Here is a 25,208-nt window from a genome sequence, read left to right on the forward strand (position 1 = left end):
CCTGGTGGGTCCCCGGCCCCAGGGCTTTGACCGCCTAGAAGCATCACTGGCCACTGGTGGGGTTTGTGCCCCTCCCTGCAGGGATCCGAGGAGGGACGATGTGCTGGTTTCTGGAGCTGGCAGTTTTCCCCCAGACCAGGGGGTGTGGTTCCGGTGTGCGTCCCCTCGGGTTTTCCGGACCAGGTCTCCAGGCCCACTGCCTTTTACCTTTTGTTCCCAGGGGGTGGAGGCAGCTTGTGGTTTGTATGATCTTTATCCAGCCCAGTGATAGGAACCAAAGACTGTCTGCAGCCCATAAGCCTTTAAGCTGCAGACGATGGCAACGTGCGTATTGGCACCGATGGCTTCCGTGCTTTGACGTCCTCCCGACAACTTGTGAGTGTCATGGGGAATGGGGTTTGCGAAGCTGTACACTCTAGTTAATGTGAAAACTGGCCGTGGTGATCCTGTGGAAGCATACGTAGGAGCCAAATGTTCCTGACGGGGTTTTCGTTGTAGCGTGTAGGTTTGAACCTAAGTGAAAGGTGCTTTGATGGAAGAGCTTTGGAGTGGCTGGCGTGTAGGTGCGCATGTCGTTCGTACGGCTGTTTTGGTGCTGTGTTACAGCTATACCATGTGGCGTTAGGCGACTTTATTTCTGAGTTGAAGGCCACTCACCGGGTACTTCTTCTCTTAGTGCTGACGTCATGACACAGCAGGTTATACGAGCAAGTGTCCTCCCTGGCTTGGGAGATTGGGAGTGAACTGGGCCAGTAAGAGTTTTTCTTGGGTATTTCCCACAGGGTCGAGGAGGTAAGCTTGTCATCTCAAACCTGCCTACGAGGTTAAGCTCCACTGCGCAGTGTTCACCTGCTGGGGCCCGTGAGCCCGGTTGCCAACTAGCAGTGAGGGGTGTGTCTGGGTGATGGGCTGGTGAGACCAGGGAGCATCGTGGATCCAAACACCCAAAGCGTCTCCACACTGTGCTGAGTCCTTGTCAGATTCCGCAGCTGGGTATCGATCCCTCTTCTCCCTGGTGTTGGGGGTGGGGCTACGACTTCTTCAGTCTTGTTGAAAACGATAAAAAGATAGCTAGAGCAGCTTGGACGGGCCCTATGCAGCCTGTATGCAGAGGCCGTTGGGCACCACAGTTCCTTTCAGAATGGAGCATGTGGGGAGGTGCCTTTGCAGGTCTGATGGCCACCCTTGGCTCCGGCCAGAAGCGATCAGGGACAGAAATCCTTAGTTTTTAGGTTTTAAGATTGCAGGAAGCGAGGGAAGGTATGGTAGGTTCCCTTTTCTTCCCCTGAAGTCCCAGGGAGGTGCCTCGCTGGTACAAAGATGCCGGGAGGCGTGGACGGGCTTGGACGTCCAGTGTCCCGTCAGGAAGCGGGACCGCCGTGGGGAGTCTCAGCAGACAGGAGCACCTTGTACTGAGAGCGTGGTGCCGGGCAGACGGGTGCGTTCTGCAGGCCTGAGCTCGAGCCTCTTCCGAGCGTGCAGCCCACTTCCCACGTTGGGCCTGACCCCCAGAGGGAACCCCTCCTGTCTTTCGTTTCAGTTCCCCCAACTCCTCTGCCAACCAATGATGTCGATGTGTATTTTGAGACCTCTGCAGACGACAATGAGCACGCTCGCTTCCAGAAGGCAAAGGAGCAGCTGGAAATACGGCACCGCAACCGAATGGACAGGGTAAACCTCGGCGCTCCCCTTACGCCCCTGAGGTGTGGCATCGAGTAATAGGGTTTCCATGGTTGAAGAAAAGGGACCCCATCCCCCCTGGATCGTCAGGCTGTGTTGCATGTGAGAGTTCAACAGGGCCACCTCTGGGCCAGCCTAGCCCCCTCCCCACCTCCCACCCCCTCATGATAATGTAATTACTCCGAGTGCTTATCAGTGCTCAGACTCTGCAGAGCACTCAGAGCACTTCCTGTAACCATTACATCTTGTTTTTCTTTGCTATTAACTAGCTTTTAAAATATTTTTGTATTTTAAGGAGGGAAACTTTATATCACTGTTGTAGATAGAAAGCTGGTATCGTTTGCCATTAGAACAGGTAACTAAAAACGTATTAGATAGGAGCAAACCTATGTTAACCTATTCTAGCGAGATTCTGTTGCCTGCGGAAGGTTCTCAGACTCCGCTGCTTTCTCAGAAGAGTCATAAGTGTTGGAGCAGCATGAGCACCCTAGTGCAGCTTCCTCCTGGAGTTACTCAGAAAGATCGAAAGAAAATTGAAAAGAGTTTTAGGTCTGAATCCCACCTAAAATCTCACATGTCACCGGTCCCGGGATTACACTTTTGGAAATGTGTGTTAAATCTGTTTTATCCACAACAGTTCTGAGAAGTATGAAACCCGCCTCCACCCCGCGTTTTATTAGTGCAAGGAGACTAAGGCACAAAGACTTCTGAATAACTTGCCTGAGGTTATAAAACCAGGAGGTCATGGCATTGAGGCTCTGTTAGGGATGGTAGTGGTCCAGGACCTTGTGAGCAGTAATTCTGTGAACCAGCTTAACCAGCGCTGAGCTCGTGAGGGGTCATATGATGGCGATTTCCATTTGCAGTTTTTCATATTAGATTCCAGGGCCTGCTATTATTAGGAAACGGGGGGGGGGGGTGGGATTGTTTCAGAGAGGATTCTCTGGTGATACTGGCCTTGACCTTTGTTCCAGGTAAAGAAGGAATGGGAAGAGGCTGAGCTTCAGGCCAAGAACCTCCCGAAAGCAGAGAGGCAGACTCTCATTCAGGTGAGATGCGTTCTCCAGGGACAGAGCCTCCAGCCTGGCCCTCCGAAACCCAGCCAAAGCCAAACTCCCAGGAAATTAGAGTTAGACACCTTTCAGTTGAGAGCTTATGTTACAGGGAAGTTTTGACTGGCCTGCTTTTATTTTATTTTATTTTATTTTATTTTATTTTATTTTATTTTATTTTATTTTATTTATTTTATTTTATTTTATTTATTTTATTTTATTTTATTTTATTTTATTTTATTTTATTTATTTTATTTTATTTTATTTTATTTTATTTTATTTTTTTATTTTATTTTATTTTATTTTATTTATTTTATAACCTTCTCATCTGCAAACTGGCATTCTCTAGAGTCGATCACCCACAGTAGAAGGAAAGCAGACCGACCAGAGCACACCTAACTCATGCCAGGAAGCAACCTTAGCTGGCTGTGTCTGTCAATTGTGCTCTCCTGACAAAAGTCCTCAGTCATCTTCATTCTGGGGCTGTGACTCAGTTTTCAGCAGTACTGAATTCCCTCCCCCCCTTTTATTTATATATAAAAATTTTTATTTATTTGAGAGAGTGTGCGAGTGCGTGGGTAGCTCATGTGAGTGCGGGGAGGGGGCAGGGGGAGACAGTCTTCAAGCAGACTCCCCTTTAGCGCAGAGCCCGAGGGGGGCACGGGGCTCGATCTCAAGACCCATGAGATCACGGCCTGAGCCAAAACCAAGAGTCTGACACTGAGTCGGCTGAGCCACCCAGGCATCCCCTGAATTCTTTTTTTTTTGCAGACGTCTTCAAAAGTCAAAAGGCAGACAATAAGACCCTCTGATCCCAGTTCATCTGTAACTTTGCAAGCCTGTAACATTAGAGTCCCAGCAGCAGCTGGGTCCCCGTTGAATAGATGAGAGTGTGGTAGTCCCAGGGAGAGCAATTTAGGTTTCATAAAACTGATTGCATTTTAAATCAGTTCGTGTTTATGATTCACTGAACTCTGTCTTCTTGTGATGTTAACACTTAATTGGAGCACCTTTCCTTTTGTGTCAGTCACCTAGGAAATCTGAATGTTAATTTCTATGCGGCCGGTGTATCCTGTGCAGGGAGAAGTAGTTTCAGGGCCTTCAACTTTACCCTTCCAGCGGCCAGATACTTGGCCTTCGGAACTTCAGTGTGGATGACTCCGCATAACCCTCCCCATTACTGGGATATGTTTCAAGATATGGCTCCTGTTGGTCTGCGTCTCGGGATTTGGAAGTGGGTGCCTCTGCTGTGGTGTGGAAAGGACAGCATCGCTTCCCTCACAGGGCACGTTGAGGAAGCCCACAATTGGGCTCGTGGCGCTGGTGATTTCCGTGCTGGCAGTGCCAAGGTGCACCCTGCCACTCTAATTTAACACACGCTCATTAGATAAGGAAGTCGTTTTTCTGACAGCAATCAGATAAAGTATACTTGGATCTCACCCTTGCTCCCCTCTGACCCTGTTATCGACTGGCACAGGCTCTGGGCAAGGAGAGGCAGCATTGGGGGCTCTGGCTGTTGGCTTAGATGTCTTCTAGGCGCCATGACTTACGTGTCTGTTCCTACTTTCTTGGTTTAGCACTTCCAAGCTATGGTTAAAGCCTTAGAGAAGGAGGCAGCCAGTGAGAAGCAGCAGCTGGTGGAGACCCACCTGGCTCGAGTGGAAGCTATGCTGAATGACCGCCGCCGAATGGCTCTGGAGAATTACCTGGCCGCCTTGCAGTCCGACCCCCCGCGGGTGAGTGGTGTGCGGAGCCCTGTCTCTGATGAATGCTAGCCTCAGTGTTCCTGCTGTAACGTAGGGCATGTGTCGAGCCTACGCGTGATGACACGCAGGTCAGCAAACACATGACACTTTTAAGACAAATTCTGGTGAGGCTGAAGGAGAGAAAGGAAGAAGAATGGGGAGGAAACTGTATTATGTCACCTTGGCCTTACACCTGCTGCTTGCATGTGCCACCTGGAGATGGAAGTGTCTTACAATGGAAAAGCATAACCTCAGGGTACTGGTTGGTAGTTACTCAATTACTGAATTATTTTGTAGTAGCTTTACTTTTAGAGAATAAAAAAACATGCCTTTCAAAGCTTTTGAACTTGCTCTGTTCTAAATAAGATTAGGAAAAAAGAGGTAAAGGAATTTACATCGAAGCCCTGTGTGGAAGTGTGGTCTCACACTTGTTTATCCCTTAACTCTAACCTACTTTACTTTGGGGGAATGGAAAGTAGGATATTGGTGTTATTCTTAAGTGAGCAAGTAAAGGCTTTCCTGGATGACGCAGGGATTGCCTGCCTTGTAATCAAGGTGTCAGGCACTGAGCTCAGGAGAGAGGACAGATTGAGCAGGAGAGTGGGCTACAGACTCTGGAAGACTGCTGGTTAAGGAGCCAACATAAGCTTGGAACTGTATGTAGTTTTTGGTACGTAGTTTTTACATAGAAAGGTAGTTTCTTAATACTTGGTGAACTTAAAAGCTTTAAAAAGCACAGCTTTCATCCTTGTGCCCGGCTGGGCTTTACATTCCTAGGTGAGTGTTTTGCAGCTTTGCTTTCCTGCCTGTTTTCATTCTGTGGTCTCTGGATCTTAAAACTACTGTTCTCTCTTGCAGCCTCATCGCATTCTCCAGGCCTTGCGGCGTTACGTCCGCGCTGAGAACAAAGATCGCCTGCATACCATCCGTCATTACCAGCATGTGTTGGCTGTTGACCCAGAAAAGGCAGCCCAAATGAAATCCCAGGTACACCAAAGTAGAAATTGCGGCGGGAGAAGGTCTCTAGCGGGGGGCACTCTAACTTTGTCCAGTGGTCGGGCAGCCCTGATAGTTGTGCTTAAAAAATGATAAATGGTTTCTTTCCAAAGACATTATTAGGTTACAAGAGTTGGTTTTGCAGAGATCCTAGTTTTAAAAATATGTTTTCCATATTTTCTTCTATTAAGTCATTTCTACTTAAAGCCTTTCTGGAAGCTTAAGAATGCACAATTGAATTGAAGAGATAAGGCAATTTCTCAATCTTTTTTATATCTGTTTACTTCTGATTTGGGGTACCACCAGAATTAATATTTGAAGTCTTTTTCTAGGCAACTATACCAAGCAGTTCTTAAAAATTGGTCTTTTTTGTTTTGTGCATTAGTTTTAGTTGGGACACACACACATTCTTGGGTTTTGTTCCGTGCGGGATCCAGCTTTCCTTTATAGTCGTCCGGAGAGGACTATTTCTGGACCCTCTTTTTCATTTCAGTATTGTCTGTGTGTTAAGTCGTGTTTTACTCTCTTGTATTCGTAGAAAAGAAGCCTGCCTGCAAGACTGTTGGCTTCCTTATAAACCAGCAAGTCTAGTAGCTTAGCCTATTGGGCTTTGTAATGACATAACAGATCTGACCTAATTTCCTCCCATATTGTAATTTAAATATGGTACTTTACGTAGAAAGGTAGTTTCTTACTACTTGGTGAACTTCAAAGCTTTAAAAAGCACAGCTTTCATCCTTGTGCCCGGCTGGGCTTTACATTCTTAGGTGAGTGTTTTGCAGCTTGCCCAGTGTCCATGGGATGCGCTCACCCGTGTGCACACTTGCCCACCTCCCCAGCAACTCCCCTCCCAGCCTCACGCTGTGTGTGTTATTAGGATTGTGAGGCCATCTGCGCAAAGTCCTGGGAGTCTGGCAACTGAGGTGGGCTACTCCCTTGGTTCAGGAGTTTGTGTGCCTACTGTCCACATGCCAGACTCTGCACTCACATCTGACCTTGCAAAGTTGAACCCTGGAGCAACTCACCATCAGTATAGTATTAATTATAGTAGCTGTAAAGATGAAGAATAACTATCCTTAAACATGCAAAGTCGGCTTCAACAGTCAGATGCTGGGTAATCAGGGGAATGAGAAGAATGGGAGAATATGGACAGGGATGGCTCTGGGGACCCCAGGAGGCACCTGGTATGGGCCTGCAGCTTTGCTTTAAGCTGGTTGGAGTAGAAGAGAAGGCAAAAGGCCAAATCCTAGAGGAGCTTCCAGGAAGTGTAGATGGAACAATGCATCCATCTTGACAGGGGGTAGATTTTTCAGGTCTACTTGGTTTTTTGAAAACAAAACCCAAAAACATGACATTTTTTCAGATTTTTTTTGTGGAAAAACTAGATTATCATGTAATACTTTACAGAAGAAGAGCCATTTTTGTATGGTCTGAGAACAACAGAAGGAAAGGAGAGCCCTCGATCAGTGTATTAAATTAACAGCTAGGGAATGAGTTGTCTGCCAGCAAGATCACAGCGCCACACCAGATGGCATGGGAAGTGGAACTCTCTCCCTTCTTAGCAGATCTCGGGGAAACACCCAGCTCTCCTCTGTGATATTTGCTCTGTGCTCTAAGCCCTTAATTCTAGTGATTCTTGGCTGCTGAATTACATGAACTTTTGCATGTTCCCTTGTTGTATTATCTACACTTTAGAGAATGCTGAATATGCTCAGCCTATTAGAGCGTGTGTGTTGGGTCTGGGGTGAGTGGTATGGTGCCCTGACCCCTCGTGCTGCAGCCCAGGGGCTCGCCGCGAAGATGCTACGTCCAGTATCCCACCCTGTGGTTCTTGTTTCTCCTGGGGGCATATGAACCGTCCTCAATCAAATGGCCCCTTAAATTCATCTGAAGTATAACAACGTCAACATGCACGAAGACTGCTGGTGGTGCCTTTTCAGTCTCTATTTGCATTTTCTATCTAAGGCACTTAGTCTTGTGCTTTCCCATCAATTTACTTGATTGAAAGAATGGCAAATATAAAATTAAATTGCTTTCATCCCTGCTTTTAAAGGTCAGAGAGACATCAATCTACAATAAAAGCATCTTTCCATTTAATTTTTTTCCATTTTGACCATGCTAATGGCTTCAAGCCCACGTAAGTAATCGCTGGACTTAAAGCACCCTCTTTAGGATGAGCCTGGTAACTGCAGGTCCTGAAGTAGCTGGCGTTGAGCTACAGCAACAGGCGGATTGTGGCCTTGGGGTGGGTGTTAGCCCACATCACCTTTCGTTTCTCTCTCTCTCTCTCTCTCTCTCTCTCTCTCTCTCTCTCTCTCTCTTTTCTTTCTTTCTTTCTTTCTTTTCTTTTCTTTTTTCTTTCTTTGAATTTTACATTGATGCAATGTTTGTTTTTTTAAAAGATTTTATTTATTCATTCATTCATGAAAGACAGAGAGAGAGAGGCAGAGACACAGGCAGAAGGAGAAGCAGGCTCGGCTCCATGCTGGGAGCCTGATATGGGACTTGATCCCAGGTCTCCAAGATCATGCCCCGGGCCAAAGGCAAGTGTTAAACCACTGAGCCACCCAGGGATCCCATCACCTTTCATTTCCACCCCAAAAAAGCTTTAAAAGTAAATGATCAGTTGTGATGGCTTTTTTTTTTTTTTTCCGTTTTTAAAAAATAACAACCTGGAACTGTTTCATTCAGAGAAGGTAGTAAACTGTGTAAGACAGATGGTAGGTAAGTGTTCCTTTATCACCCCCCTAAAATCAGGTTCACTTCTATCTCAGTGTAAATTTTTGAAGGAAAAAGTAATTCAGTTAAATATGAATAAACTAGCTCTATTATTTACCATGATAATCATTTCAAGCAATTACTTCACTAAGCAAATCCATGAATGGCCCCTTCTCCCTGCAAATCCACTTTTTAGCCAGTGATTTGATTCTTATTTTACCCCATCTAATCTGACCAGTGGTAAAAATGGACTGTTTCTATCTTTCACTCAGCAGAACCTTACCGAGTATCTGGCATAGTATGAATTACTCTTTTACACCCAACAAGTAAATTAGGAAGTGCCTCATATAAAAATCAAAATCAGGGATGCCTTGGTGGCAAAGCATTTGGGCGTCTTCTTTGGCCCAGGGCGTGATCCTGGAGTCCTGGGATCGAGTCCCACGTCAGGCTTCCTGCGTGGAGCCTGCTTCTCCCTCTGCCTGTGTCTCTGCCTCTCTCTCTCTGCCTCTCATGAATAAGTAAATGAAATCTTTAAAAAAAAAAAAAATCAAAGTCAGTAACTGCCTAGTGAAAGTTTTTAAAGTTTTTTAACTTGGAGTGTTCTCTGGATAAGTGCTCAGATCACCAATGGGTATCACACACAGTCTGGGCACACTCCTTACCTGAGGGTTCGCTTCCTATGGCCTGGAAACAAGTGACCCTTCCCCTGAGGTATCATCAGGGGCTCAGTAGCTTAACCTCATGTCTCAGTGCCTACGTCATTCCCCTCACGTGATCTCCTCATGTCATCACAAGAAGGGTGAGTACAGCACAAGAAGGTATTGAGAGAGAGAGACACCACGTTAAGCAACTTTCATTATAGTATAATTGTTCCTACTTGTTATTACTTACTATTAGTCTTTTATTATTACTTGTTAAAATTGCTTGGTTTCTAATTTTATTTTAGGTATGTCCACACAGGAAAGAAACCTCGTACATGCGGGGCTCAGTATTACCTGCAGTTCGAGGTGTGGGGTGGAGGTCTTTGAACGTATGCCTCACGGATGAGGGCGGCCTCTTGTACTGCAGGGGCCAGCAAGTAGGGTGGGGATTAATATGTTTCCCCTGACCACCTGCTTTGCTGGGCTCTGCAGAGCATATACTTTTGCAGCTGATCTTTGTGGAAGCGTGTGTCTGCAAGCCGCCTCCGGGCCCAGCTCTGTTGGTAACAGGGCCTCTCCACCATGCTCTTCCCCCAGGTGATGACGCATCTCCATGTGATTGAAGAAAGAAGGAACCAAAGCCTCTCACTACTCTACAAAGTACCTTATGTAGCCCAAGAGATCCAGGAGGAAATTGGTGGGTGCTGTGTTTGTATCGAAGTCCAGTGGGACTTCTGGCCGAGGCTCTGGGGTGGCAGCAGAGCAAGATTAGAGAAACCGGGACAGCCAGGCCAGGAAGCCGGGCATTAGCACGCTGGGGTTTAAGCCTGGAATGCACTGGAGCTTATGTGGCAAGGTCAAGGAGTAAGCCAGGGCAGGTGGGCAGGCTGTGAGCCACAGAGCTTTGAGTTTCTTGACCTTTACTCTGTTACCGGAAGGGAAAAAAAAGTCTAGGGTGTGAAATCGCAAGGGACCGGGGAACTTCCTGTTGCCCTTTCCCCCTTAATTTCTGGTGCATTTCAAGGCACCTGTTTTATACACATTCTCACTTCCCCTCCCTCTTGTGCTCTTCATCTTCATGTATTTGGCAAATAGTTACGTGTCCACTGTCCACCATGTGTCACAGAGTAAAATGGTGCACAAGGAGACAATGTATCCTGGAGATGATGTTAATACAGGGGAAACAGGAAAACAAGACAAGGAGTGCCACGTGGGGGACAAAATAGTTGGTGTATGGTGGAGCATGGCTGGGGGGTCAGGGAGGCTGTCTTGGGCACAGGAACCCGAGAGCCACATGAGGAGGAGGAGCCACCCACACGAAGATCACGAGGGGAAAGACATTGTTAGCAGAGGGCATGACGACTGCACACGCCTGAGCTTTAAGTCAGTGTGGCCAGAACACATGGAGAAATGGGGCCAAAGAAGTTGGCAGAGGCCAGTTTGTTCAGAGATTTTAGCAAAATCAAGGAGTTTGGGTTTTAATCCTAGGATAATGGAAAACTGATAGAGGGTTTTAAACTAGGGAGTGACTAGATCTGTACTTTGCTTTAAAAAAGGATGTGAATTTAAAAAAAAATTACTTGGCTGCTGTGTGCTATTAAAATTAGAAACCTGCCAGGAAGCAATTGTAAAAATCCGGGTAAAAAATGCTGGTAGTGGGCGTTTGACGGTAGTGGAGGAAAGAGAGATGTGGGGAGCTTTGGGACATGACATGTTGCAGAGGAGGGGTGAGCGGGGCGTGCGGGCAGTGAGGGTAACGCCCGGGCTTCCATCAGCCGCAGAGTGGGCGGTGGGGCCGCACTGCACTGAGGGGAGCCGGGAGCGGTCTCTTCATGCATGATGAAATTGAAGTTGCTGGAGCTTAAGGAGAGGGTGTGTGGGGTGGGGGGGCATTCGAGGAGCCAGAGGTCAGGGCAGCAGGGAGGAGGTACAGGTTTGGGGGTCACGGGCTGTGGATGGTGCTTAGGACAGCGCTGAGGGTGAAACTACCCAACCGGAGTGGGTCCCTAAGGAAGAGAGGCAGGCCCACATGGGCCCCCGTGCAGGTCTGCGGTGCTATGCGGTCAGGGTGTAGGTAGGAGGGGTTGTCCCCACGGCAAGGGCAGCTGGCGGTGGCCCTGCAGCAGATCGTGCGTTCTGTGATGACCCGCGTCAGCCTCCATCACGCCCGTGGCCTTCTGAAAGCCGGGCCCTGCCATGTCTGTCTTTGTCAGACGAGCTACTTCAGGAGCAGCGCGCAGACATGGACCAGTTCACCGCCTCCATCTCTGAGACCCCCGTGGACGTCCGGGTGAGCTCCGAAGAGAGTGATGAGATCCCGCCGTTCCACCCTTTCCATCCCTTCCCATCCTTACCTGAGAACGAAGGTGCGTATGATCGATAGTGCGCCTACCTGGCAGGCGGGGGGGGGGGGGGGGGGGCGGCGGTTAGGACACGGCAGGTGGACGTTTGAACTTGGGTGTGCCAAGGAGGCAGTGGCCCTGCTGACAGCCAGATCCGCTGAGCCCTGACTGCAGGCACCATGCTGGGCGCCTGCACGTTGATGGCCTTAGTATCCCCGTGAGGTGAGTAACCTCCCCCCCCCCCCCCGTGGGTGGTTTGTGTGAAACCCTCTCTTTTTCCTGGTCCTGTCAGCTGCCTCCAGGATGTGTGACGCCTTGCATGTGGAAGTCCCTTAAATAGCACTGTCATGTTATATGAGGTCATTAGCTTTTCATAACACGGGGTGGGGGGGCAGGCAGTGGAGAGGCCACAGAGGTGGCCTGACATGCTCAAGGTGACACCTCTCGTACGGGGGGGTGGGGTTGGGGGGTGACCAGAGGCCATGTCCCTCTGACTCCCGCTCTGGCATGCTTGCTTCTGTTCCGCTGCTGGTTCTCGGTGTCTAAAAGGATCTTTAAAAGCTGTGGGTCTGCACCAGAAATAAACTGCCGAGCCTGGTGCCCTGAGACCAGGGTGTGGAAGCAGCAGTTTGCTACTCTTGCTGCTGACGGCGGTGATGGGGGGAAAGTAGTGGATAGAGTCCTCATCGGATGCCGCTCTGGCTAAGCTGGTGCCCAGGTGCTCTCCTTGAGTCCTCATAGGGAGCCCTCTTGGCTAGGTCCTGGGGTGTCCTCATGGGTCCTGGGTGTAGGCAGATAGAGGTGCAGTCTCTGCCCAGGTGGAGAGTAAGGATTTGAACCCCTGCACTCCTGGGCACGGTCACCTCCCCTGATCAGATGCAGCCTTGGTGGAACAGAGGCCTGAGGAAGGTGCCAAATGCGGGCAACGGGGACATCCAGCATAGCCTTCAGACCCTGACACGTCTTCTGAACTGGACACCCCAGAAGTACCAGCTCCGTACGGCTGGCCCTGCAGTAATCAGAATCTGAGAAGGGAGCCAGATAAATAAAGAGCTACCACTTTGTTCCTAAGCCCTGCACTTAAAAATCCCGGACTTCCCGGGCCTGTAGGGTGGCCACGCTGATGTACCTTATTTGGGGTCAGGGCACCTCGGATGGATCCAAACTGGAGTCTTGTCTCCTTGTCAGAAAACCACAGTCCATACTAACTATATTTTTGCTTTTCCCTAAGAAAAATAACTTTGGGGAAAAAGAAAAAGAAAAATAACTTTGTGGGCTCAGCTCTGAAGAGCTTGGAAATCTCCCCAACACCCCCCCCCCCCCAACGACCCAAGGCAGACCTTTTTCTTTCTCTCCTGCCTTCCAGTCCCTATGCTGCGGACCTTAACTGCTAGTTGGTTTAATGGGATATTTCAGGCATGTTTTTAAGGAAGGATACAATACCTCTTCACGTTATAGAGAAATTCTAAGATCAGAATTTTGAAAGACGCCATTTTCTTTCTTAATCTCCTTTTTTGTACTATTTTTTGTTTGTTTGTTTTCCTTTCTGCTAGACACTCAGCGGGAGTTGTACCACCCAATGAAAAAAGGTTGGTCCGTCAAAGATGTTCCCTTTAAGACCTCATTCCTCTTCACTTCCCCCGTGTGTCAGGAGTTTCATTCTCTGTGTCATACCATCACCTGAGATTTTTCCACCTCATTTCCTCAGACGTGGCTGTGAGCGGAGCCAGAGTAGCCCCAGGTGCAGGGTTATAAGGTGGCCACCCCACACCTTCCTTCTGCATGGCCGGACAATACAGAGTAACCAAAACCAGATATTCTCATGAAACATTTTCATCTGGGTAGATTTTCAAATGTATATGCAACTTAGGTTGGCTGGAGTTACTAATATATCTAAACCTACGCGGGGACGCCTGGCTGGCTCAGTAGAGCACATGCCTCTTGACCTTGGGGTTGGGAGTTCAAGCCCCACATGGGAGTGTAGAGTTTACTTAAAGTCTTAAAAAAAAAAAAATGCTTACTTTAGGGGCAGGTAGAGAGTCGCTTTCTTCTACCTCTTTGTATTCCCCATCTGCTGCTGCTCCCTCCTGCTACATCCTTCCCTTCCTCTTAGCTGTGCCTGACCCTTTGTGGTGCCCACCTGCCTGTTGCCACCTGTCTCCTGTCCTGAGTTGTGGCTCCTCAGAAGCTGCTGGACGGCACAGGTTGCGACAGGTGAGCTCGCGCTCCACGGTCGTGAGCGTCTGAGCTCCACAACAGGCTGGACCCTGCAAGCACTTTGCTGAGCGCCTCTTGTACTTGGTTTCACTGGATGCACTGGGCACGCCGATGGCCTGGTTTTCAGCTCTGACAGATCGGGTGGTCCAAGAAGCCTCAGACCGAATTATTTGCTCGGAGTCACGACTTTGAGGAGCAGAGGAATTCGAATTTGAACCCCAGCTCCTTTGTCTTCAAAGGCCCTGCTGCTTCTGTCCTGTAAAATGCTGCTGAATTACCCTGGCTTGCTCCTTAGTCTGCAGTCCTGGGGTCGCTGTGAGAAGTGCATACGTTTCAGCGCTTTGTGTTTTATGAGGCCCCCCCACCCCCACCCCCCACCAGCTCCAGAGGACCATGGACAGACCTCATGGTGTTCTCTAATAATTTGATGCAGAGGAGTGCGATTTGAATCTAAAAATCACTTAGGGGTAAATGCTTGATTTTCTTCTGCTTGGATAAGCCTCCTCCTGGTGATGCCGGTGTTCCCTTTCCTCTCAACAGCCCCTCTTGGATTCTTAGGGGTAGAGGTGAGTTTCCTAGAAGCTTACCTGGCTTTCGCCCTCATGCTTCAGTTGTTACTAGTTGGAATAATTTAAGCGTTAATTTTTCTTCTCCCGATGTCACTTGTTTATGCCTTCTCTGAAGCCAAATGGTTTTGGTCAGCGTTTAAGAAAACATGTGGCTTGTTCCCACCAAAGGCGCGTCAGAGCAGCCGAGGCTACTAGTAGGACTTTATGTTAGTTGGTTCAGTGCCATGTTATTTTTCAAATAGGATCCTGCCCTATGACCTGTAAAGTCTGGAGGAGGAGAGGGAGAAGGATGGGAGGATTAGAATTTCCTAGGCTTGCTCATCCGCATCCTTGCTGAGGCAGCAGCTCTCCAGGTGCCTCTTGCTCACATGGTCGGGGTACAGCGTCCCTGCTCCAGTGGCACTTAGAGGCTAGAGAGCCAGCCCTGATCTAACTTAAACTGGAATCAAGTTGTGAAATTCCTCTTTACAATGAAAGCTTAGGAAAGACCAGCCATATGTCGGGCTGCACGCCCGGCACCTGTGGTGGCTACGACTCCTGGCCCTGGTCAAGGGCGAGGGTGGCTGCGAGCTGGAAGGCTTCGCTGGGGCCGGGCCCAGGTGTCACCGTCTGCGCCCGGCCAGCCCAGCGGCGGCAGTGCGTGCCATATCCTCGTGTGGGAGGCTCCCTCACATGCTGGTGGTCCCCTTACAATGCCGAGCGGGCCGGCAGGTTGATCTGTTTATGGAAGGTTCAAAACCCAGACCTTTGTACAGAACCGTATATCTTATTAAAAAACTCCTAGGATAGCTAGACGTCACATGCTTTTTGAAGCTAAAAATGAGGGTGGCTCGTCACTTCTCCTCCACCTGGGTTTGCACTTGCTTCCGCCACGTCACATCTTTGGATACTGTCATTTGGGGCGCGGCGCACAGGGGATGTTGGCCCCGGCGATGTCCCACCTTGACAAGAGAAGCGGTGAGTCCTGCTCCATTTGTAGATGGGACCGTCCACCTCGCGTTCAGCTTCTCCCTGTCTGTGGAATGCTTCCTTCCTGTTTATTCTCTGGTCACCATCAAAGATGTGACCCCCTCAATCCACGCCCTTAGAGGGTTACAGGCCAGGGGGACACACAGAGGAAGCTGCGTGAGGAGAAACAGGCGCTGGAGTGCTGAGGGCGGGGAGCGTCTCCCACGAGGGGCTGCGGCTCAGGGACAAGCGGGATGTGTTGGAGGTCGGGGGGGCGGGGTCAAGCAGAAAGAACCGCCTGTGGGATAAAACCCAATGCTCGAGGCAGACCTGCAGATTCCCTGCCGCTGTGCTGGGTCCTCTGTCCCGAGGGAGCCCAGGCTGTCGAAGGGCCGGCTTGTGGGGCGATGGGCACGCGGCGGCAGCGTCACATATCTTTCTGTGCTAGAAAGCCTCTGGGCTCCACTAGTGTTTGTCTCACAGTAAACATTGTCTTCTGAAGGCTGGCATTCCATTTTTCCAAGTTGGACATCCGTTGAGCACCCTGTCCTCGTCCATTGTACCCATCAGTCCTCTGCAAACTGCCTGCACCCTTCATCCTTCTAGAGCACACGGGGCATCCTTGGCACGGGAACGAAGTCGTGCGTCACGTAGCCGGGTGGGGCTGTGGGACGGGGAGGTGACCAGGAGGGCTCCCCGGCCCCCAGGACCGAGCTTGCTGTGAGGGCGGCATGGGCCAGGCCGGGGAGCGCTCAGCCGTGACCTCTCTCCACAGGCTCTGGAGCGGGAGAGCAGGACGGAGGGCTGATCGGTGCCGAGGAGAAAGTGATCAACAGCAAGAATAAAGTGGATGAGAACATGGTGAGCCGCTTCTCCCTCCTGCCCTGCCCTCGCTGAATTTTGAGACTCATTAGAGTGAGTGGCACCGTTTTAGACCCTCTCCAGATGAACCTCCATGTGTTCGCTCTCCGTATGCTGGGAGATGGGTGGGCTCCAACTGCTCCCACGAGTTTGTCGTATTGTTTAGCATCTGGGCGTGAGAAGGAATAAAGAATTAATTCTCAGCAGTAGCTCATCCCTTGCTATACAGCGGGGGAGACACATTTGCAACTACAGATATGAATAAAATATGAGAGGCCATTTCCAAGCGAGTACAGAGATTTAATAACTTGAAAATGGAATAGAGTCGACATTGGTTCTATCGCCTTAGGTTTATACCCCACTATTATTCTTCTAGCATTTTCTGTCACTGGTATTTCTGGGTCATCCTCGCCTGAGTGACTCCTTGGCAATCTGTCCTGCAGTGTCTCCCCATGACCGTTACCTCAGGGAGGATGCGGGTGAAAGCCCTGGGGAGCCAGCCGTGACACACTGGCCTGTGTCCACACTAGCCTCCCCCTCTAAGGGTTTGGTGACTCGATGTAGAGGAATGGGATGGAACGGCTTGGGTCGTGGGTGTCCTCGGGTACCAGGTAGTGAATGGAGTAGAAAAGAAGCGGTTCCACTTGTACTAAATGTCTCCCCTTCCACCCAGCTGCTGATATTTTCATGCTGTTTCAGGTCATCGACGAGACTCTGGATGTTAAGGAAATGATCTTCAATGCCGAGAGGGTCGGCGGCCTGGAGGCAGAGCCGGTACGTGCTCAGCTCCAAAACCTAACTGCCAGGTTTCTCGTGGCTCTTGGCTGCTTCTCTCCCTCTTCGTTTCATGTGGGAAACAGAGAGATGTCAGGTGTCCCAAGTGATTGGGGGCCCCATCCCCATTTTTCTGTACTTTTGGATAAGAGAGCTGAACCTAGGATCTCCATGGAGACTGGAAGAGTGGGAGTTCTCTCGATGGGGCTGGTTAACCGGGAAGCGGGCTCCTAGAGGTCCCTCGGGTTTCAGAGTCACGACTCCGGAAGCGTGGCCCTCATGGAGCACGCATGTCCGCCCCCTGCTCGCTGGGTCTCGTGTGCAGGGTCACCAAGACCTTGTCCCGCACGTGCTTTGTTACTGTAGGAATCCGTGGGGCCGCTGCGGGAGGACTTCAGTCTCAGCAGCAGCGCGCTCATCGGGCTGTTGGTCATCGCCGTGGCCATCGCCACGGTCATAGTCATCAGCCTGGTGATGCTGAGGAAGAGACAGTACGGCACCATCAGCCACGGGATCGTGGAGGTGAGTGGCCTCCAGCTGGTGACGGTTTGCCCGGTGCTGTTGGGGCGGTTCATGGAATTCCGACGCCTCCGCACGTGGGTGCCGCGCTCCAGGTAAATTCCCCACCGCGTCCTTAGGTCGTGTTTTGGAAGCCCGTCCCCAGTGAACTAAGTTGGTCCTCTCACATCTTAACGTTAGTTTGGGCTCTGGCTGTGAACCTGAGAAAACTGCAAGAGCGTCTTCTGCCGCAGAGGGTGAAAGCTTTTCTCAGATGATTTCTTGAGTGTTCTCTTCTTTCCGGTATGTTTAGGTAGTTGAGAATGAGGACTGTCGATTACCCTTCTTTCTTTTGGTTTTTGTTGTTGATCTTTTTTTTCTTTCTTCTTTTGAGGAGCAAACCGGGTATGTGACAGATCAGGTGACAATGGCAATCATGAGTGAACTACATGTTAAAAGTATGAAATAGAAGTAATAGTCTTTTTTTAATGGGGGGAAAAAGCAACAGGAAACTTAGAGCCCAGAGCAGACTGTTTCTGTTCCGTCTTCTGCCGATTCATAATTAGAACTGCTTACGACTCATTTTGAGGTGGGTGATGGGAACATCCAGAGGTTCTCGGTTCCAGAAAACAAAAACAATAAGGAACGTGAGGTGCTCTGGAAGATTAGTTCGGATGTGTGTCTTAGTGACATGGTTTCACCTCCCATGGCACACTGGCCTCGTAGTAGAATTCCTGAGCTGGGAAAGACCCCGCAGATGGTCCGGTCCCGTTTCTGATTTCACAGGGATGGCTCGCCTGGGCCGTCCCGAATAGCAAGTAGCAGAACTGAGACCGGGTTCTGCTGTGGTGCGAGGAAATTCAGTTCATTCTTTTCTTGAGCTCGGACTCAGCTTTTAGGACTCCAGTTTTCAGAAGCCTCCGTGACCCCCTTCTTTTCTTTCTCCTCCTCCTCCTCTGTCCTCACCACCAGCTCTTGTTGGTCTGCCCAGCAGCAATCGGACACCGGGATGATTTTCGTTCCCAGGGGATTGCGCAGCAAGCGGCCCAGTCTTCTGGTCTCCGGGGCAATTCTTGTTTTTTAAACATTTTATTTATTAGAGAGAGTGAGCGAGCACAGGGGAGGGAGGGGGGGCAGAGGGAGAAGCTGAGCAGGGAGCCCACCTCGAGGCTGATCCCAGGACCTGGGGACCATGATCCAAGGGGAGCACAGATGCCCAACTGACTGAGCCACCCAGGTGGCCTGCTGTGCGATTCTGTTTCGGTCCAGTGCAGTGATCTCCCATCCTCGTCCCTCCAGGTTGACCCAATGCTCACCCCAGAAGAGCGTCACCTGAACAAGATGCAGAACCATGGTTATGAAAACCCCACGTACAAATACCTGGAGCAGATGCAGATTTAAGCAGGAGAAAGCACGCAGCACCACCGGTTGGCGCAGGGTGGTGCAGGTGGGCCAGGAGAGGTCCGGCATTTGGGATCAACTACTGACCAGCAGTTGCTTCCAGAGGATTTCACCTTCCGTTCAGACCTCCTGGATCATTAAGACTATAAAGTACTACTGTAGAATCACAATTTCCATTCTTTTAAATGGGTGAAAAATGTTAATATAACAATATATGATATATAAACCTTAAATGAAAAAAAAATGATCTATTGCAGATATTTGACTGATGTAGTTTCTTTTTTTAAATTAATCAGAAATCCCACTTCTATTGTATTGTCTCACATATGCTCTCTAAATGGAAATGTTGGTTTTTGGTGATAGACTGTATACGCAGGCCGCTCCAGCCGCATTGTATAAATCACTCTTTAAGGCTCATTCACTGTCCTGGTTTTTCTTAGGGAAAAAAAAAAAAAGCAGCAGCAGCTAAGGCATTATTCCCTTGTTAAATGAGCTAGCTCTGGGGAAGTTGCCCAGAAACCAAGTGTGATAGGGAACCGTAATCGACGGCCATTCAAGCTCATCATGAGACCCTCGCAAAGTTCTCTCAGAAGTCGCGTTCCCAGCACTGGGTACCCTGGTGTCAGCACGGAAGTTACAGGCGTGAGTCCGGCGTCCTTTGGCGAGCCCAAGGTAGACCGCTGAGGGCACCCGCACTGCTTTCCTTCTAAATCCAGCTCTTCCACAGAAGTTAGCCTCTAGTCTGTGTGTGACGCTCTCCCGCTGTCTGCCGTTGACCTGCCGTAGCCTGTTCCTGCTCACCGCCCTCCAAGTGATGTCCGGATGTGCTGTCTTTCCCTCTTTGGACACTTTGCCCCCCGAAGGCACTGGCCCTCGGCCCTCCCCGTTGGACCCTGACCCCTCTGCGGCCCCCCTCCCGGCACCAGCCCCCCAGCTGTTCAGGAGCCCAGCGGGGGGCTGGCTAGTGTGCGCGAGGAGGACCCTCCACGTTGTACACGAAATGCTCTGTAGACACCGTGGAAAGCTTTGGAGATTGTTTCCTTCCCCCAAGTCTTTGTGATGCTTGTATAGTTGAGGATGCTCACAGTTTTTTTTTTTTTTTTCTTTTTCTTCTGTTCTTTTTTCCTTTCATTCTTTTTCTTTATTTTTCTTTTATTTTAGTCTGAAGGTTCTGGTAACCTGTGGTGTATTTTTTCCTATTTCCCTGTAACTTTTTTTTTCTTCTTCTTCCTCCCCTTCACCTTATCCATGTGTCTTCCCACTATGCACAGATAAACTTCACCTACAAACTCCTTAATCTGATCTGTGGAGAATGTACAGTTTAAACACATCAATAAATACTTTAACTTCCACCAAGACTCCTTGTGTCATTGGCCTGGTGTTAATCTGCAGGGATGGATTTCACTGTCCTGCCTTCCGCGCTCCGGGGGCCCGTCCTTCCCTCGAGGGCCACCGGCTGCACCCTTCAGGGGCAGGAATCCGACCACTCAAGCAAGTTGGGCTCTTGGACTTGAATTCCATTTTTTCATGGAAGAACTAAGGGAAGGACACCTGGCCGGCTCAGCCGCTGGAGCGTGTGACTCTTGATCTGGGGTTGTGAGTTCAAGCCCTGAGCTGACTGTCAGGATGACTTAAAATGCCAGTATCTATTATTTGTCTAAGGGCAATATTTGTCTAAGGGAAATTTCATTGTGTCCTTTAATGACTTCCTCCACCATATTTTATGTTTTCTAAAATGCTAATTTGGTTAAACCTCAGACTTCCCAGATTGCTTCTTTGTCCTTAAAATTTGTTTAAATTTCTTTGATATGTTGTTTTGGTTTTATAATCTGAGTGACTGCTTTGCCTTTATCTTGCAGCCATTTTTGTGAATTTTGTAAAGTTTGAAATTTCAGAAGATTTGCTTATTTTACTATTTTTAAGATTTTATTCATTTATTTAACAGAGGGAGTAGGAGAATCAGAGTCCCCACCAAGCAGGGAGCCCAATGCAGGGGCTCGATCCCAGGACCCCGGGATCATGACCTGAGCTGAATGCAGATGCTTAACCGACTGAGCCACCCAGGTGTCCCCTTGACTATTCTTTTTTTTTTTTTTTTTTGACTATTCCTTTTAACATCCCCTTTCATTACGGCAAATCTGAGTTTATACATGAGATTTTTAAAAGTTAAGTTACATGTCCTTTTGGCCGTTGATTTCCTGTAAATGATGTAGCAATCACTTATTTGATCATGGTTAAAAAAATAAGAGGGACAGTTAGTCGAGAGTTTTGTAAAACTACGCAAACTTGAATTTGGGCTACTGATACTTGTTTAAAAGATTTTTAAAGTTTATTCATGAGAGGCAGAGAGAGAAGCAGGCTCCCTGCAGGGGGCCTGATGCAGGACTCGATCCCAAGACCCCAGGATCACGACCTGAGGCCATGGCAGACGCTCAACCGCTGAGCCACCCAGATGTTCCAGGCTACCGATATTCATTTATATGAGACTTTTATTTTTGGTCCTGGAAGCCGTGAGCACAGCTTTGGCCGGATTTCCAGGGAAGTATTTCCAGCCTTGACGTGTTTCTTTAATGACCTGCCACCAGGAGGTGCTGTTTTCTCATTGAAGGAGGTTTGTTTACCTGACCTCTGCTTCTAGTACTTTGTGCCTTGGGTGGTTTTCACTAGTGATTTAGTGTTGTTAGTGTCTGGCTACGTGTGTAAGAGTACACTCGGGCCAATCCTAGAGTCCTCACCCCGGTGGAGTGGAGCGCCAGCTTACATACATGGTGCAGTCAAGCTAACCTTGCGTGCAGGTCTGCAAACATCCGTGTGTACCTCTATGACGCCTGTACTTGGCTTAGGGTTCTAGAATATAATGAATGTGCATCTGAGGAACCTAGGGCCAGGAAGCACCATGGGACGAACCAGTAGAACAGGCCAGTTCTTTGTAACCATCAGCACTTCCCCTATCTGCCTCTTCTTCCTCTGTGGCCTCTCAGATTGCTGCCAGGAAAGTCCTGGAAAAAAAAAATGAAACTTTTAATTTTCAAAGCCAGTTTCTGCCGGAGTGATCTCAAAAGTGTTGTCACTTGACCTTCTGCAGTATCAGCTGGAACGTGTAGATGGAGCATTCCTTAACTGATTCCAAATCTAACAGACCAGCTTCATTTATTTTAGTGCCTGCCATCTGCTAGCTGCTAGCTACATGCAGTGCCTCCTTTAATTGTCTTAACCTTTATAGCATGGGTATTCTTATCTTAGAGAAAGCTGAGGTCTTTCCACTGGTAAGGGATGGAGCGGAGATCCAAGCTCGGCGCCCAGTAGTCCCCGTGTTCGCTGTTGGCCCCGGGGACACCCCGCAGGCTGGGGCCAGTCCACCGGGACCCATCCAACTGGTCAACCATTAGGACTTCTATCCATTCCCAGCACTCCTGTCGATGGTGGGCCCCGGGGGTGGGGTGGGGCTGGGGAAATTGCATTTTCACATCCGTTACCAAAACAGGGTCAGTACTGGGGCAGCTGGGGTTAGACTCGAATGTGCTGGCAATGAGGCTCGCGTACCTCCCTCGTCCCGGACTGATAGGGATCTGCAGATACGGCAGCTATAGAGAGTAGTTTTTTCATTTTGAAAGGAAACGCCCACAGCGATGAGGTGTGTGTCCGGCACGGACTGCCCAGCAGGCCTCACCCTACGCCAGCTCCACTCTGCCTCCCTGGCGGCACCGTGTCCTCTTTGGGGACTGAGAGAAACTTACCTCCCGGTTTCTGCCTTGGTGACTCAGCTTTGCCTTCTGAGGAATGCGGCCCTGCCCTCCTTGCCGTCAACCGCAGGTGCCAAGCAGCTCCCAGCTGAGTTCGGTGCGAGTTCCTCCTACTTCCCCGTCTGCCCTGTTACAAATCGGAACCCAGCGGCTGAGGTCTGAGCCGGGCCAGGTGTCCTGGCAATCTCTGGTTTCACTCGCTGTCACACCGATACTCTTACACTAGGAGACACAGATTGGGAAGCCATGAGACCCTCAGATTTGGGGGAAGCCCAGGGCTTCACTCTAAAGGGATCTACTGTCTTACCTCACTCGTTAGAAGTGGTGGGCAATGGAAAAAATGGGAAATGGATAGAAGGAACTAGAAGGGCCCTGTTGGCATCTCTCATTTCACCATTGAAACATGACCACAAGGTCACGATGCTCTTCAGTGCAGAACCAAAATCTGGTATGTGCAACAGGTTCTTTTTTCTGGGACAAATGGTAAAGTGGTTCTCCTAAGAGAAGACGACCTTGCCGTGCTAGCTACTGGGAAATGGGGTGCTTCTGTCGGGATTCTCAGGTCTAGCGTCCCTAACAATTGCAGACTGTTAGTGCGAAGCCGCTGCCGAGAAGCCCAGGTGTCCAGGGGATGGGACAAGAGACGTAACGAATTCACGAATACTTGTTTCATCCTTGAAACGGATGGGGCACGACTCGGAGAATCTTTGCCCAAGGAATCCTTTGGCCAAGTTAACCCAGGTCCGTTTGGACTTAGGATACTGCAGCCAGCGGCTCTTTCCGGTGAGAGCAGCAACATCCATCAAGAAAACGTTTTAAATATGTGCCCTATATGTACAGTTATTTTAAAATTCGATCTATATAAAATCATAAGTAGAAACTTGGAAAGCATAGAAAAAAGATGAAATTATTTTTTCCAAATGTTATTTATTTAACAAAGCCTTTCGGGGCCAGTCAAATACAAGCGGCCTCAGTGCAGGCAAAGCGGTCGCTGGCGCGCTCACAGCCGTGGCCCAGGGTTGACTCCGGTTTCCCTAGTTTTTGTTTTTTCTTTACTTGGTTTTTATCAGTGTCCTCCCTCCCTCGGGATACCGCGTTCTATCGAGTTGTGTCTTTTTAAGCCCCTCTTGACCGCGTCGCTTCGCAGACTGGCCTTGTTTTCGGTGGCGCGAACAGTTCTGCGGGCCCGGCCGCCCCTCTGTCGGGGTTTGGCGAGGCCCCGGGGCACTGGGTAGGGGGGAGGAGGCCGAGGGCCCCGCTCAGCATATGGGGTAACCCTGTCCCCGTGACCCCTCACTGTTGGGGCTCCGTCACCCAGCGGAGGCAGGCTCTCCCCTGTACCCCCACCACGTGCCCCCCCTTGGAAGGAGGGGAGCCTTCTCCATATTTATTTTTAAGTTGTGTTTTAACACTTAGAGCAATTAAAAGTCTGGCTCGAGGCCTATTTGTTGCATTTCACGGTATCCAAGCTGCAAGGGTTCTTGAGTGTAGCGGTGGCCGTGCGGGTGGCAGGCGGCGCGGGGTGCAGGCGTGGGCACTGGAAGAGGTGCAGGCGGCCGTCAGCCGTGTCAGCCAACCTCAGTAAAGCTGTTCAAGGAGGGCCCCGAGACCCGGGTCCTAACAGGCTGGAAGGACAAGCGGGCCGCAGGCTGTTACAGCGCCTCCTACCTGCCGCTTCTGCCCCGGGGTTCGGGTGCCCAGACGGGCCTCGTCGGGGAGACCCTGCCCACAACCAGACGACGGACCGATGGAAACCTCCAACCGACTGAAACCTCTCTGGACATTTGCTTTCAAATTTATACCACGAGCTTCTTTAGAAAAAGCAAGTCAGGGACACCGGGGTGGCTCAGCGGTTGAGCATCTGCCTTCGGCTCAGGGCATGATCCCATGGTCCCCGGATTGAGTCCCACATCAGGCTCCCTGCATGGAGCCTGCTTCTCCCTCTGCCTGTGTCTCTGCCTCTCTCTCTGTCTCTCATGAATAAATAAATAAAATCTTTAAAAAAAGAAAGAGAGAGAGAGAGAGAGAAAGAAAGAAAGAAAGAAAGAAAGAAAGAAAGAAAGAAAGAAAGAAAGAAAGAGAGAAAAAAGAAAGAAAGAAAAGAAAGAAAAGAAAGAAAGAGCAAGTCATGGGCAGCCTGGGTGGCTCGGCGGTTCAGCGCCGCCTTTGGCCCAGGGCATGATCCTGGAGACCCATGATCGAGTCCCACGTCGGGCTCCCTGCCTGGAGCCTGCTTCTCCCTCTGTGTCTCTGCTTCTCTCTCTCTTGCTCTCTCCCTCTCTCTCTCATGAATAAATAAGATGTTTCAAAAAAAAAAAAAAAGAAAGAAAGAAAGAAAGAAAGAAAGAAAGAAAGAAAGAAAGAAAGAAAGAAAGAAAAAGCAAGTCCGGGGTGGGCAGAGCGGTGCCTGGCCAGCTCCGTCGGTGGAGCTTGGTCTCGGGGGCATGAGTTCGAGCCCCACGTTGGGCCAAGAGCTTACTTAAGAGAAAAAAAAAAAAGACAAAAGACCATTGGAACAGGCGTTTTTTAGCTTAGAAACCTTACTAACCAACAGTGCAACATCTTTAGGTTCAGTTTTTTAAAGACTTTGTCACGAGATGAATCTCCGCGTGGGACCAAATGTTTTCTTGGTCACTTTCAATCTTATTTTAAAATATTGCAAAGATAATTCCACCATATTTTACATGTTCCTGATTTTTATCAAAATAACTACACTGAAGATATTTTGTAACATATTGTGCATTTCAGGTTTCCATGTGGGCTAGCACCAGAACTTTATCTGGAGATATTTCTTTATTCTACCCAAAGCAGCCAATCCAATACCATCACATTTTCTGAGATTTTTTTTTTCATGATCCATCCTTTTCCATAAAATACAGACACAATCTAAGAGGGAGTTATAATGCTACGTGTAGGAATTTTGAAACCAAACTGCCTGGCTTTTTTTCCTAATTTGGCCACTTGCTAGCTAACGGACCTTGAGAAAGTTATCACTGCTCTGTGCCTTGGTTTCCCCATCTTAA

At 49.4% G+C, this 25,208-nt stretch overlaps 1 protein-coding gene across 4 annotated transcripts in view; it reads left to right on the forward strand.

Annotated features, from left to right (window-relative positions):
- Window positions 1-19,794, forward strand: part of APLP2 (amyloid beta precursor like protein 2) — an 81,352-nt gene extending 61,558 nt beyond the window's left edge. For 2 of the 4 annotated variants that reach the window (XM_055305506.1, XM_055305508.1), the window contains 11 exons: window positions 1,541-1,671; window positions 2,655-2,729; window positions 4,310-4,468; window positions 5,336-5,464; window positions 9,430-9,529; window positions 11,046-11,198; window positions 12,728-12,763; window positions 15,684-15,769; window positions 16,469-16,543; window positions 16,910-17,065; window positions 18,341-19,794. In XM_055305506.1, coding sequence (XP_055161481.1) covers window positions 1,541-1,671; window positions 2,655-2,729; window positions 4,310-4,468; window positions 5,336-5,464; window positions 9,430-9,529; window positions 11,046-11,198; window positions 12,728-12,763; window positions 15,684-15,769; window positions 16,469-16,543; window positions 16,910-17,065; window positions 18,341-18,442 — 1,202 coding nt within the window. In that variant the 3' untranslated portion in view covers window positions 18,443-19,794. The remainder of the gene's footprint in view (window positions 1-1,540; window positions 1,672-2,654; window positions 2,730-4,309; window positions 4,469-5,335; window positions 5,465-9,429; window positions 9,530-11,045; window positions 11,199-12,727; window positions 12,764-15,683; window positions 15,770-16,468; window positions 16,544-16,909; window positions 17,066-18,340) is intronic. The other 2 variants (XM_055305507.1, XM_055305509.1) reach the window with 1 other exon arrangement.
- The last annotated feature ends 5,414 nt before the right edge of the window (window positions 19,795-25,208 follow it).

The sequence above is a fragment of the Nyctereutes procyonoides genome, unplaced genomic scaffold (assembly GCF_905146905.1).
Source record: "Nyctereutes procyonoides isolate TBG_1078 unplaced genomic scaffold, NYPRO_anot_genome, whole genome shotgun sequence".
NCBI lineage: Eukaryota > Metazoa > Chordata > Mammalia > Carnivora > Canidae > Nyctereutes > Nyctereutes procyonoides.